This window comes from Rhinolophus hipposideros (genome assembly GCF_964194185.1).
Source record: "Rhinolophus hipposideros genome assembly, chromosome: 20".
Classification (NCBI taxonomy): domain Eukaryota; kingdom Metazoa; phylum Chordata; class Mammalia; order Chiroptera; family Rhinolophidae; genus Rhinolophus; species Rhinolophus hipposideros.
Genome location: NC_138066.1, coordinates 28,284,824 through 28,300,028, shown reverse-complemented (window position 1 = coordinate 28,300,028; position 15,205 = coordinate 28,284,824). Strand labels below are relative to the sequence as shown.

The following is a 15,205-nucleotide window of genomic DNA, read 5'->3' as shown; positions in this document are numbered from 1 at the left end:
GTTATTCCCAGGTGGGAAACAGCTGAGATAAAGTCCTCATTTCTTTTCCCACCCTTAACAAGTCAGATTCTCAGCCCAGGTCGGTGGCCCAGGGGGTAGGACAACTCGTCCTTTTGCAGCCCGCCAGCTCTGCCTGGTCCCGGAAAATCCGCGCGCGCGACGATGCTAAACACGCGGCAGCAGGAAGGACGGGATGGGCGGGGCGGCCGGGTGGGGCCGCGTGCGGCCCCGCCCCCTGCACGCCTATCGGCGCGCGGTGCGGGCCCTGACGTCACTCTTGTCAGGGCCGCGGCACACGGGCGGCCGGATGCGCTGAGCCCGGCGCTGCGGGGCCGCCAAGCGCCGGGGAGCAGCGGCCGCTGGCGCGGGGCGGGGGGTGGGGTGGGACGGCGCGCGGCCTCGGGTGGTGGCGGGACGGGGCCGTGGTGGCGCGTTGTCTTCCGTGGTTCTGCAGCGGTCTGCACAATTTTTCTTTCTTTTTTGCAATTTGGAACATTCTACAAGACGAGGGTTCGAGGCAGGTGAGAGCATCCTGCTGGTCGCGGAGGAGCCCGCGGGCACCTGGCGCGCTCCCCGGAGACCGTCTGCACTGGAAACCCGAAAGTTTTTTTGTTTTTATTTTCTTATGCAGATGTATTTATAAAGATACAAGTAATTTTTTTCCTGTGTCTCCACCGCCTTGAAAGAGAGTACTTTTGGCAAAGGACGAAGGAAAAAGCTCAGCAACCTTTTGGGGGGCGGTTTTTTTTTTTTTTTTTTTTTAAGAAAAAGATTTGAGTGCATCGCGACGGAGAAAATGTCCCGACCGCTCCCCCTGAATCCCACCTTTATCCCGCCTCCCTACGGCGTGCTCAGGTCCTTGCTGGAGAACCCGCTGAAGCTCCCCCTTCATCACGAAGACGGTGAGCGCTGCCCTCCTGGCTGCCCCGCTCTGGGAAGGGACGACGCTCCTGGGGTCCCCTTCCTTGTCCGGGCACCCCCGCTGGCCGGCTGGAGAAGCCATCTCCCTCTGTCCCTGTTCCCCGGCATCCTGACCCTGCTTTGATGAAATAGAGGAGCTCACCCATCACCGTACCCCTCCTCCTCAAAAAGGGGGGGCCCCCTTACTGAGCAACATTTAAAATAGTGCTGGGGACCCGGCCCAGCCTCCCTAGGTCCCGCTCCCGCGGCGCAGGTGGGAGATGTGACTTGACAGGTCAGTGTTTTCCTAGACTGAGGCTTATCCGCCCTCAGGTTGAAACCTCCTGCACGAGGACAGCTTCGCGGACTGGGGAGGAGACGCCAGAGGGCTTGCTTCCATACGGGTGGGTGGCTCGAGTCGGGGGGGGGGGGTCTCACTGCCCAGGCCGGGTATTGGGATCACACTGTTGTTTCTGTTATTAGTATTTGGCACTCACGAAGTGTGTATGGAGATACTAGTTCTCCAGGGAAGGGTAATTCAGAAAGGGGGATGCGGGCTGGGGCTGGCGGGGGGAGTGGTCTCTGGGCGGCAAGCCGTGCACGCCTCCAGCGCTGACACTTTCCCCGTGCACTTTTCTGGTGGGAGGGGAGAGTGGAGCAGGCTCACGTGTAACAGCGCAGGAGCCGCCTCTGGCTTGAGCCCTTTCTTGGTAAGTCCCAAACCTTCCCCAGGCAACCTTGGCCGGACAGGCAGAGGAGGGGTCGTGTGAGGAGGCGCTCAGTCGAGCTGGTGCCTCCAGGGATTTGTCATTGGGGCCAATGCGGTTTCGTGCTTTCTATGTCACAGTAGCAAAGGCAGACGGTGCGGCTCCGCGTGTAAGGCTTGGGAGATCATTTGGCTGCAGATAGCGTGGGACTCCTCGCACCTTCTTTTCTAGCAGGGAACAGACAACCTGTTGCATTGCGAGAGTTGAGGGATTTGATTCCAGGTCTGCAAAGCACAGCTTCCCTCTTCACTCTCCTTTAAGGAGTAACACTTGGGAGGAAGGTGCTGCCTGCAGTCTTCTGCATGTGGGTGTTTTAAGTCAGATTTCTCTGGCGATGAGACTGCAGAGGATTAGAATGGAGGGTGGTGGAGACTGTGTTTCTCTGAAGAAGAAACTCAGAAACCAAATTCCTTAATCCCAGATTCCACTGGTGCTTGAGGACTAGACTTGGCAAAATTCAGAGCTCTGGTTAAAGACCTCATGGGCTGAGCAGTACTTCAGGTAAAAACGGCTCCATACCTCCATCATAGGTATGTAGACGAACCACCTTTCCCATTAGCTGTGCTTTTGACAGGTTGCATACTTGTGTAATTTTTGTGAATTGGGTTGGGGAAAGAGGAGGAAGAAAACACTTCATATTTTGGGGGAAAAAAGAACTTTTGTAAAATAAGAGTGTGGCTTACAAGCAAACACATGTGGGCTCGGGAAGTTCTGTTTTCTTCTCTGCCAATGACAGACATTGGTCAACATCCTTCAAGGCTCCGAGCCTCCATTTCTTCATTGTAAAGCTGATTGTGATATTTTTCGAGAATATGATCTCATGGAAAGAACCAGATATGTAGGAGATGCTCAATACATGGTCTCAAAGAAGGGTGGAGAGTCCCTGATTTACCAAAATTAGAATCACCAACCCACTGGCGTTCCAAGTCTGAATGACTTCGTATTGTTACTGTAATGAATTTCCTGGATGCCAAATCGTGCCTGGGTATTGCCTCTGTTCTTAAAAATCACAGCAGTTGTATGCAGTTGCAGGTATATTTTCCCACTGTCAATTTAAATGATTTGTCTCCTCAAATAATGCCCTGAAGACTGCTTTCTTGTTTATACCCTAGATCAGTCGGTAGCCCCGTCCCGAGGACTAGTGCTTTCTTTCCAAAGTAAATAGGAAGATGTTAAAAAACAGGCGGGATCCACGTCCTGCCTGAACTTTTAACTCCAGATCCACAAAGCCAGCAGCCAGAGAAGAACCCTGGTGTTTGTGACTGGGAGGAGTGGGGGGGGAAAGCGCAATCCTTTTTTTTTTTTAAAACTCCTACTTTCCCCCTTTCCTGCAGCATTTAATAAAGATAAAGACAAGGAAAAGAAGCTGGATGATGAGAGTAATAGCCCGACGGGCCCCCAGTCAGCATTCTTGGGACCCACCTTATGGGACAAAACCCTTCCCTATGATGGAGATACTTTCCAGTTGGAATACATGGACCTGGAAGAGTTTTTGTCGGAAAATGGCATCCCCCCCAGCCCTCACCATGACCACAGCCCTCACCCTCCGGGGCTGCAGCCGGCTTCCGCAGCAGCCCCCTCCGTCATGGACCTCAGCAGTCGGGCCTCTGCACCCATTCACCCTGGCCTCCAGTCCCCGAACTGTATGCAGAGCCCCGTCAGACCAGGTAAACTCTCAGAAGTTTCTCCCTCCAGATGGGGAGGAGGGCAAAAGGCAGGGGCAGGGTGGGGGTGGCATAAACATCTTAATCAGGGGGACTTCAGCTCCCTCTAGACGAGGAGTCTTGTATTTCACCCACAGCAGCGGTTGGCCCAGTTCATTGAGTGTCTCTATCACCTGGAGAGTCAGCTCAACGCAGGTTTTATGGACCTACCCTAGAAATTCTGATTTTTTTTCAGGTCTAGGGTGAGGGCCCAGGAATAGGCCGTTTTAACCAGCAATTTGAAGGATTCTGATGAGACTCAGGATACAGCTGATCCAAGGATATCAGTTTAAGACATACCAACCTATAATTAATGATTTGGATAATCCCAGCATCCATCCCATCCATCTGTTTTCCACATTCCCCAAATACACAGATGATAGGATCTTGCTGAATGTTTTCTCTATAAGACTGTGGTTTACCGACGTTCATGTTTCTCTTTCTTAGAAGAATGAAAAAAGTGAGTTAGGGGTATGGGGCCGATAGCTTTTTCATCTTTTCATCTTGCAGTGTCACTGATTGAGAAACTGAATCTTAAAGCAGCTCTCATATCAAGCATGGCTTAGCCTTTTTCAGCACCAGACCCCGTATCTCTCTCTTCAGTATCCCTACAAACCAGATTGTTCTTACATCTCTTTCTTTCGTTTTCATCTGTCCATCATACTTAATCCATTTTTATCAAAGCCCTCAAAGACCACAAGGTTAGCTGTAAATGGTGTTGAAGTATTGTCCAGAAACGTCACCTGAAGTGACCGGTACTTCAAAACCCACTGCTAAATGCTCAGATATAAACACAAGTTGAGGCAGCTCTGGCTTCATGCTTTTAGCACCCTGCAGTACAAAACGAACGGGAAGAAAGGCCATTTTATGTGCCCAGGTAACCAGGAACAAAGATTCAGCCAGATACATTGTCAGGAAGGTCGCCGAGCCGAGGGCCTCTGCTGCAGGGGAACCAGAAGCAGGACAATGGGACACTTGTGTTAGAGATCATTCCTGAACTCGGTGTCCTCGGCTTGGGTAGAATTTCTGTGACACACAGAGGGAGATTAACATGGAAGGAAATGATGAAAGGAGGAAAGAACAGCCCTGCCTTGAACTATTAATATTGGAGTTAAAGTTCTTCCATGCAGATCGCTCTGGGCCGGCCCCTTTTCCAAAACCTGCTTTGAATGATAACTCAAGGCCACTGACTGGAATGGAATTAAATCTTAACCTCTGCTCACCTCTAGAAGGCTGCAGAAACATGGGAAATCACTCCTTTATGTGAGCCTAAGACCCCGCTACTTAGAACATATAGTGCTATTGTCTTCAGTTTCTTCCCAGGAACAAACAACCAACAAAATAAATAAACATTCAAAATGGAAAATAACCAGGAGAAGGGGACAGTGCCCCAGTGAGAAGGGACATTTATGCCTCAGTCATTCTGATGTGCCACTTGGTAGCTGTGTGACTTCACAAAGTGACAGTCTCTGGGAGCCTCAGTTTCCCTTTGTGTAAAATGGTACAATTTCTATTTGATGGGGTTATTGTGAAAATTAGAGCTAATATGTAGAAAGGCTGAAATGACTAGCACTAATGTTCTATTAACGAGCGCAGTGACGATCATTGCTGTATCTGTGTCAACTTTTATCATTTATTTCAATCCCTGTCTTCTGAAATACCTTCAGAATTAGGTACAGCGTATAACTTCTCCTTCTTGAGAGAACTATCAGGAGCTTGGGACCACTAGTTATTGGATTGGGGTGTTTTAACCCTAGCACAATCTAATGACACGTATTTCTCAATCCTCCGCCAAATAGAGGCACACACTATAATAGAAATACTGTATTTTTTCCCAAGAGGCGTGCAAATATTGGGTCCCCACACCTTGGTTTCTACTGAGAATTGAGAATTGGGCTTTGGGGACCTGAGGATTCCTTAAAAGTCATCTGTTAGAACTCATTAGCATCAGTATTCATCAGTGGGTCTTGGGAATTTGAGATGCCCCAAGTCAGATTTGCAGTCTGTAGCAGGGGACTCCTGAGTTACCGTGGATGTCACTTGTTAGGTAGTGGAGGAAAGAAAGGCCCTAGGACCAAAGTTGGGGGAGGGACTCTGGGATCCAGAAATAAACTCTTCATGTAAATGTCTTTTTCGATAATGGAAGCACACTTCAAAACAGTCTTCTCTGAATTATAAACTCAATGCTACTCCTAACAAAAATAGAAAGAAAGTTCAAGCTCGTCTTCAAATACCAAATGCAGGTAAAATAACTCTCTGCTGTTTATACACTGTTGACCATCATGAAGATTATAATACAAAATACAATTCAAGGGGATATGGATTTGACGGACGGTATGTCACAAGCAAACCTGAAAAAGGAGAAAAATTTTGACTGTTCTCTATCATCACAGTGGTGACCAGACTAGAAATACCAAGTGTATCTTGAGGGCAATAAGTCCTCAGAAGGAATGAGCACAGATTTAGCCTTGAGTATTCTGGGAATTGTATCATTTCAGTCTAGATCAGGATTTCATCACCTTGGCACAATTGTTGTTTCAGGTAAGGCTTTGTTGTGGGGACTGTGCTGTGCTCTGTAGGAAGCTGAACAGCATTAACACACGCACTTTAGCTGTGACAAGTAAAAATGAATCTGGTCGCTGCCAGATGTCTGCTGGGGGTTAAAATCACCCCTATTGAGAACTACTGTTGTAGACTTTCAACATGGACAGCCAACTCGGGGCCTCATTCAGGATCCCATCACACGCTTGGATGCTTTCTACCTCCTGGAATGCTCTGTGGCCAAACTTTCGAGAATGTCAGGAGACATTAGTTTGCCAAGATGAAATATAATGTTAGTAACAGCATAGTTGTATACTTTTTCAGTTGGTAAGACGGTGGCATGAGGTTATTCAGGAGATAATTGCAAAATCATTTTGTTAAACATTTGTTTTCTGCTATTTGCAGCTTTTGAGTTATGGTCCCAGGCATTGTGTCATTAGTGCTATCTGTCTGGTTGAAAGGACGTGAAGCCATAATGTGACACAGTATGCATTCCTAGCTATGCCCGAAATACGTCGTAGAACGACAAGGTTCTTGTCAATTCTCATACTATGGGCCATAACTGCCACCAACCTTTTTGCGGTTTTGTGCACCCATCCTATTCCTCTTTCTAGCTATGTAATCAAAAAATGAATCTAATATCTGAAGAAATACACTTTTCCTTGAAGAAATAACCGAGGGATCCGTGGAACCCTCGTGTGACTATGGGGTAATCACTAGGCTTTCTGGACTGACATCTTAAAGAAGGAAGAAGAGGGGCAGTTCCTGGGTGCTACAGCCACATGCTCGGGCTTCGTAATCATCTGAGGGGCAGTATCCCGGACGTCCCAGGCCAACACAGACGGCAGGAGCCCTCCTGACAGTTTCAGTGTTTGCATTTCAGAGCTATCCGAGGGGCTTTTTGCGAGCGCTCTCCTGGAAGCACGCACTGGGTCCTGGGAAAAGAAGAATCTGTTTGCCCTGAGAATTGAACAGTGACTTTCAGGACAGCAGTGCCTTTAGGGAAAGTCATGTATAGCAAAGGCAGAGTTATTTTTAAATCACATGCTTGTAAAACCAGGGTTGGAATCATCTCCTCTGGTGGTTTTTCTTTGAATAGCTTGGGGGTGTCCTACCACTGTTAGACCTGCACTCAGTGGAGAACTGAGACCGGGTTAGGATGAAGGCTGGTTACAGAGTGAAGCGAAAGCCTTCCATGTGGTGTGGGGACAGGGGAGCATCAGCGGTGCAGGAGAATGAGAGGTGGGGGAGAACCCGTTGTACCTTTGCAAGGCAGAAGTGGTGTTCTGCATCTGCTGACCTTCCTTTGTGATAAGGTTTTGTTGTGGAAGGAAAACCGGGCAGTGGAGACTCAGTAATAACAGTGGGAAGTTCTGTACTCGTGGGTCTGGAATTAAGGGAGGTCCTGCTGAGGCAGCAGCGTTCTCTTGCTTTTCCCCGACCTCATGAGATGAAGCTTCAGTTTCTCCCTCGCCTTAAGGGCTGGCAGTTCCTATATTTCCCCACCCATCGTACTGACATGTCTGCAAGTTGGGAGCGCCATGATTGACAGTTACTGTACACCCGGCCTCACGTGTCTGGGAAGTGCTTCAGGATAAAGGAGAGCGTGAAGGTGAGAGAGTCAGCTTTGGTTTGGTTTGGTTTTTTTCTGTTCCTTGTAAGAGTTTATCTTCTCCACCACACCCCATAGAGGACAGGCGTGCCCTGTTCTCTTGGCTTTGTCGTGTTGTAACATTCCCAGGACAGTAGTTCCTGGCCTTGAGATAGGTGTGGAAAGCAAGGCAACTTGGTGGCTAAGAGCGTGGCCTCCAGACCCGGGGACTTGGGTTCACATCCTGGACCCACACTGGCTGGCTGTATAACTTTGTGTCAATTTTTCAACCTCTTTAAGCCTCAGTTTACCCATCAATAGAATGGAGACTATAAATAGTCCCCCTCCCGTGGATTTTTAGCAGGGTTAAATAAGACAGACTTTTAGCAGGGTTAAATAAGGCACGGTGGGTGGCACATGGCTACGCAGTGCCTGGAGCTGTTGTTATGTCAGTGGCATGGGAGTAGGGAAGAGCATGACTGTATTCCTAACCCCTGTTCTTCATTTGGGATTTGCTTCATCCAGTCCCCATCCCTCTGCAAAAATAGCACATGCATTCTTTTTTCCCTCCCAGCATGTCCAGTACTTATTCTGTGTAGCCAGCTTGACTTTCCTGCTTTGTTCTGAGTTAGGACAAGTCTCTTCCCTGATGTGAACCCAGAGTACCTCTTCTGGGTTTGCACCTCCTGTTCTGCCAGTGTGGAAACAGCCCCTTGCACCACTCGCTCGATGCCTAACACCCCCCCCCCCCCGCCGCCCCAGCTCTCGTGCGAGCCCTGGCAGCCCTGGCTGTCTGCCTGCGTGACCGTATGCTTCAGGCACGTGGCTGTGCCCTATGGAGCTCACCCAACTCTGGGTGGTGTGCTGGCTTGCTTCCGCCCCCCCCCTCCCGCTTTTCTTCCCAGGCGAACTGAAGCATGTGCCAGGGAGAGATTGTAACCCTGACCCTGGCATAAGAAAGCTGAGCTCTGTCGGGCAATTCATATGCCAGGGAAACCTGCTCTCGCCAGCATTCTAGCCAGACCCCAAACCAGCCCTCTCTCTTGCCTGTCTGCCCAGAGGCCTTGTCTTCTCCGCACCACTGTGGTGGGCAGGGTTCCTGTAGGCCAGCTCCTGCCAAGGAGCTTGGCAGAGTTTTTCCAGCTCAGCACTGTGCTTACCAGACTAGAAAAATAGCAGTATAAAGACAGGACTAGGTAGAGCAGAAGGGAAGGGGTGGGGGAGATGGGAAGGAAAAAGCCTTGATAACGTCCTAATGTAGAGAGCCAGGGGATGAAAAGACAGCAGTGATTTATTAGGTTTCTCAGAAACCTCTCTTTTAACCAGCACTAATCATTTTTACCCAGAAATCATTTTAATGTCTCAGCAGTGAAAAATAGAGGGAAGAGGGAAGGTAGTAGTAGAAGTAATAAGATTAAAAAAACATTGGAAAAGAATATATGAGTGAAGGATAGGGAGGAGGAGGTATGGGGTCTGTATTTGATGCTATAATGGAAATAGTTGAGAATATTTTTCATTTATTATCATATTTCGTACCCTCCCCCACTCCCAGCAAATGTCTTGACCTGTAGCCACTAAACCATTGTTTTGGCAGAAACTTAAATTTCCTTAAGACAGATGCCTGCTGGCTCACCTTTCACAACGTTCATCAGAATGTCCTATGTTGGAGACACAGCTCTATGTGGGCAATATAGCAATGTTTTAGAGCATAAGATCCGACAAACAAACCAGCCTACCTGGATATCCTGACTCCACTCTGCTTGCTCGAGATCTCAGGCAGGTTATTTAAATGAGCTGAGCTTCTGATTTCCCATTTGCAGCCTTGGAGTGTTGAAGGTCATATGAGCCAGTGCACATGGAGAGTATTTGACACGGCACCTGGCACACAGCGAGCTTCAGTAACAGTTAGCTGCTGTGAGAAGCATGCTCACTACCATCTGATCTCATTTCTCACAGGAGGACCTCCATACTTTTACTCTTCTAGCCCAGTAAGTCCTCTGATCAAGGAATTTGAATGTGTCCTCCGCTTCTCCGCCTGGTCTTGGACTGCTCCTCTTAGCCTCTGACTTTTAGGTAACCTTGGATCTCTAACTGTAACCGTTATTCATTCCTCCTGGGTCATGAGATTGAAAAAAAAAAAATCAAACAAACAAAATGCAGTTCCAAGAAGTTCTTGATTAGAAGGTTTCTCCATGACATGTTTGCTAGGAAATCATTCAATCAATGTTACTATTGCAATTTTAAAAAATAAGCTTAATAGTAATCATTATACTTGTAGGCAATGTGATGACCTCGGGGTAAAGAAACCGGAAAGGGACACTGTGGTGCTGGGAGAGGAGAAAGGTCTGGTCCAGTCCATGTTCCTGCTTACAAGTACAACTTGACGTAAGCATTCCAGAATAATAACTCCGTCTCCCTCTAAATGGTCCTTTCATGGGTAAACCCTTAATCTTTCAGAACCTTCATTTTCTCATCTGCACAGCCACATCTTTGTTGGGTTTATGTCAGCTTTCTAAAGCTAACGTGTATGAAGGTTCCAGCGTGGCACCTGGCGCGCGGGCGGCCGAGCTCTACCACAAGTCAGTTCAGTTACTTTTCTCTAATAAATGATAGGAAGGTTAGAAAGCAACAGAGGAAGTTGTCAGAGCGAGGAGCCCTGTGGACGGTCCCCAGAAATAGCACCAGCATTTGCTTTGTGCTAAATCCTGGGGAAGACAGACAAGGGTGAGTTCTGGCTACTGGTCTCGAGGAGATGTCAGTTTAGTCGGGAAGACAGACTTTTTAGGTAAAAGGATGAGTGACAGGACCGACAAGCATGTTCTCAGTGCCAAACGGTGGGCACATGGACGCCTCCCATACCTATTGAAAAAAGCAGCGTGAAAGTGAGTAAAAAATGTAAAAATAAATAAATAAGGGAGCGGCTCAGGCAAGATCTGCCAGACCTCACAGGAAGCAGCCACTGCCCAGGGCAAGAGTGCCTGGGACGAGACTTCTTGGAAGAAGAGTTGGACCTTCTGTTGGGCCTGGAATGAGAGGTGGAGGAGCCAGAGTGGTGAGTGGGCAGTGGTGTGACAGAGTTATACAGGCAGGAATGCCCACAGGGTGTTTAAGGAACAAGGTGTAGATCCAATTTGGCTGATGCAGAAAATTCATGTGAAGGAGTCCGGGAGATGAGTCTGGAGAGGTAGGTGCCAGCCAGGCTGGCAGCTTCATCAACGCCAAGCTACAGAGCTTGAACTTTATCCAGCAGGCAGTGGGGAGCCATGGAAGGTTTTTGAGTAGGGAAGTGGCATGTGGAAATTTCCACTTGGGTTCAAGGTTAGATCTGAAACATTTTTAGATACTTCACAATAGTTTCCTCTGGCAAACCGGGACTTCCTTATTATTATTGTTTTGAAAATAAATACTCTCCCTTGAACATCAAACAGCTTTTCAAAACACAATGTTCTAATGATCTAGAGAAAGTAATTCAAAAACACAGGGTTTAGGTTTCACTTATAAAGCCCATAATTTTGGTGATTGGGGGAAACACGCTTTGGCAGGGAAATAATTTGAGGGATTTGAATGGTTCAGAATTTAAAGGTCTAAAAGCAGGTCTGGTCTCATAGGAGTAGAAAAATAGATTTTAATAAACCCAACCCATTAACATTCATCACTTTTAAATGCTTCTATTTTATAAAGCTTACGAGGTTTGCAAACAAGTATATTGAACCAATTTCTATGAATGTGTGGGTTTTTGTTTTTTTATGTTTTGTGGGGTTTTTTTGGTGTGTGTAAGAGAGAGGATGAAAGAGAAGACGTTAATGCCTCAGTGATGCAAATTGTCTACTTGCTTATTAGGATTACCTGCAGCAGTAATATCAAGCTAAAAATACTTAGCTAAGTTTCTGAACAGCTTATTAATTTTACCCCTGAGAGACAAAGGAATCATTATTACAGTTTTGCATTCTTGAGTCCTGACCTTGTATTTGTAGCTTCCTTCTTCCCCGAAATTTGGATTAATTGCTCATCGTGCTTAGATATGGTGGATATGGGGGGGAGGGGTTGTATGGGGAGGGCTGCTAGAGGAAGGGGACTTTGTGAAAGGAGACAGGCTGGTGGGGGGGGCACAGGGGCTGCTGAATGGCACATGCGTGAAGTGACTTGTTCAAGTACCCTTGAAATGTGCTCTAACCTCAAGCCAAGAATACAGAGAGCTGGAGAAGTTGTCATAACCCGAACCGGTTCACTTAAATAAAAAAAATAACAGTCAGTGTGTGCAATTTCACCTCCAGCTATGTATAGTAGACAATTAGAGTGTTGGCAGGATCGAGTGTATGTTGGGGAAAAACTATACAGTATTGTTTCTGTTAAATTGGCTTCTGGTGGATATACACTCCATGACTTAATGTGAAAATTCCTAAAATGTTTTCCTTCTTTTCTGACTTTAACAAATACCGTTACTGTCTGAACTTCCTACCCATCCAACTCATAATGGGAATCCAGTCTCATTTTCTGTCCCTAAAAGTTACACAGTTCCACTGTCATACAATGTTCCTAAAACTTGTTTTTCGAAGTTTAATCTAGGAGGGGTTTTTTTGTTTTTTAGGTTTTTTTCGTGAATGATTTTAGACGAATGCTTTGGAAGTTGGGGGTCTTACAATCAGATGGCCTGTGGCTAATTAAACCCCTTTCCCTCTCAAATCTTGCCTGAGAGACCCTAGATTGCTAAAAACAATGAGTGCATGCTCCAGAAAGATGCTTGCGGGAGCCACAACACTAAATCATCTGTGACAAAATGTTCTCTTAGAAAGTGGGATTGCATAAATGGATCAGCAGAAGTGCGTGCTTTGGCAGAAACTCCTTCAATGGGGAAGAGCAATGCTTTCTTTTCTAATTACTTCTGGGTAACAGTGTGCACCGATGTATTTGCTGTGGGACCCAGGCATGGACAGTCCTGCAGAGAAGGGAAGTCTCACCACTGCTCTGTAAGTGCTTCTGCACTTAATGGAAAGAGTTAAGCGAGGCTGTCCACTCATGCACAATAAATGCCTCTTGAATTGAATTGAATGGGAAAAGCAAAGGTTTGTCTGAGGAAGGATGCCACCAGGCCCTGACCAATGGGAATCCATGCTGTAAACCAGATGAACAAGATCATCCACATACGCAGTAATCAGATTACCCAGAATGGAGATCTCAATACCCCAGATATGAAGAGTTCTAGGAAGAGTGGCAAGCAGGTAGACTCCATCTGCCCTACGGATTGAATGGAAGATTTAATTCACCTTAGAATGGATTCATTATGCTGTGGGCTTAGAATCGCTGAGGGAGATTATGGAGGCTTTTAGTAGGGAAAACTTAAAAAAAAAAAAAATAGGATGGAGATCTCAGATCCAGCCAAAATAATATTGCTTTTAAAAGACCAAAGGCCACTGAAAGATTTATAGAGGAAATAATAGATAATATAAAACATAAAGGTAGAAATAAAGCCTTGGTAGACTTTCTGAGAATAAGAAAAGGTAACTTTGTAAGAAATTCATAGAATTCATTTCATTGGATTCAATTTCTTTACATTAATATGCTTTCCCAGGGGAGGTGGGTATCTTTTTTCCTGGTAGAGTGTAAAGTATGTATATTTCAAATGACCAGTAACATCTGAATGATTTTTGAAATATTTACATTCATGTCAAAAAAGTAAGTTTTTTGTGTGTGTGGTGGGTTTTTTTTTTTAGCATTATAAGTGAAATTTATACAACCATAACAAGCCATTTAGTGGTATTTAGTTACTGGATTCCTTCGAAGTGTGAAGATGAATGACAGGAAGTTTCAGTATCACAAAAACTAGGTGTAAAGAAGCCATTTCAGTGTACTTATAGTCTGTTTCTTTTCTTTTTTTTTTTTTTACCTGCAAGCTTGCCTAGTACTAACATTGCATGGATTCAGACTTTGTGATCATTTGATCTTGAATTGATTCAATTGAATTAATACCTTTGTCTTCTTTATGAAGAAAGATGTTACCAAACACATTAATTATACAAACAATTTAGGAGGCATATGTAAGTCATCTGAGTTCAAAATAGGCTTTAAAGACCTTAACTGGGTGTATATAAACATGATCACAGTATATATTAGTGACTAGCAAGAGAATTTCTGTCATTTGACATTTCAGTAATTTGATTTCAGTAATTTGGGTTAGTATTTCCACCAAATTGTAGCAATTTATCTCTGTCCGCCCTATCTCCCATTTGTCCCACACCACTAAATTTACATTTTAAAACTTAAATGTTCACATCATCAAATGGAATTAAAAAAAAGAGCATTTTTGTTTATTTACCTACCATCACAGAGGATGTCATAGACCAATCCCCAAAGATGGCGGTTCTCTGTGGAATTTTATTAAAGAACTAATCACCTGTTAGAGCAACCTCCTCTCATTCGTCCCTTCTCCTCATGGATGGGCAGCATGATGCAGTGGTGGTTAAACTCCCGGCCTCAGCTTAGATCTCAGCTCTGCCATTTACCGGCTGTAGCTCTTCTGCCTTGATTTTCTCCTCTGTAAGTGGAGATGATCATACCTCTTCCAAAGGATTCCTGGAGGGTTCAATGGGATGATACATGTAAAGCATATAGAACGTGCTCAGTATATGAACGGTAGCTTTCATCTCTTTTGTTTGTATTCTACAATTACTATTCCTTCTCTTCCTCTGCCTCCATCATCATCTCATGGACCCTTAAGTAGGAGCGCATCTTGTGCTATAGCAGCGACGGCCCAGGACTGCTCCCCACCTTCCGAGTCATTGTAAGGAAGAGAGGGTAATGAATGACAAGGCATCCTGTGTGTTGATGTCTATGAAAAGATATACTCCACCGCGAAACCTCGTTTGTGGTCCTGTAACAGTGCAATGGCCTGCCCACTTGGATAGCTCCACTAAGAGATGCATGCTCCATGGGGCAGGGCAGTGTCTTTCATCTCCACCCCCTGCCCCACCATCCTCTGACCTTGAGTGGGTAAAGGTGAAATGAAACTTACATATGCTGCCTTTAGTGCTCTCAAGACTTTCCAACAGGCTGTCAGATTTGTGATGGGAATTTCTTCTTTTTTCTTCATGGTGAAGAAAAAACCTTTGCACCAGGTGGAGAACTGGCATTTCTCCTAGTTGTTGCTGAGTGGGGAGAGACAGGACCGTGGGTCTCCAATAGTAGCCTTCTGCCCCCGCCCTCATCCCCTAGTGTGACTCTCTCAAACACTTTCTTCTGAACTCTCCCTACAAGATGGAAACACAGCAGGGAGGTCTCCAGATAGGAAAAATGGACGCTTCTGTTGAAATGGAGTGGAAACATGAGGAAATTGAGAAAACAAAAGTAAATTATTTGGAAGAAAAGTGTGAAAATAGTTTTCATACAAAGGCGACAACTATTTAAAAGATGATTAATTTACAAATTAGGATTAGCCTGATATGACTTTGTTTTTCAGCCAGATTAGCGATGTGGAGTTCTTGGCATGGGTCTTCATATAGTACACTGTATACTATAGTATGGGTGGGGCAGAATAAGCTTTTCAAGGTCCACCAGTCCTGTCTTAAGGATAACAGAGCACATCGGCATCAAACGAGGTAAGATGTTTCTCATCTTGAGAGGGACGATTGATTCAAGCTAAAGCTCCCTCAGCGTGTTTACATCCAGTCATATATCTCTGAGTTTTATAAAAGACTGGGTACAATGCT

The 15,205-nt window shown here is 45.8% G+C and overlaps 1 protein-coding gene across 6 annotated transcripts in view; it reads left to right on the top strand.

The window, feature by feature from the left end:
* The first annotated feature begins 273 nt into the window (after positions 1 to 273).
* HLF (HLF transcription factor, PAR bZIP family member) overlaps positions 274 to 15,205 on the top strand; it is a 62,169-nt gene continuing 47,237 nt past the window's right edge. The window contains exons 1-3 of one of the 6 annotated variants that reach the window (XM_081027853.1): positions 798 to 902; positions 2,089 to 2,197; positions 3,002 to 3,334. In XM_081027853.1, coding sequence (XP_080883979.1) covers positions 3,142 to 3,334 — 193 coding nt within the window. In that variant the 5' untranslated portion in view covers positions 798 to 902; positions 2,089 to 2,197; positions 3,002 to 3,141. Of the gene's footprint in view, positions 903 to 1,188; positions 1,305 to 1,542; positions 1,611 to 2,088; positions 2,198 to 3,001; positions 3,335 to 15,205 lie in introns of those variants that run through there. The other 5 variants (XM_081027852.1, XM_081027851.1, XM_081027855.1 and 2 more) reach the window with 5 other exon arrangements.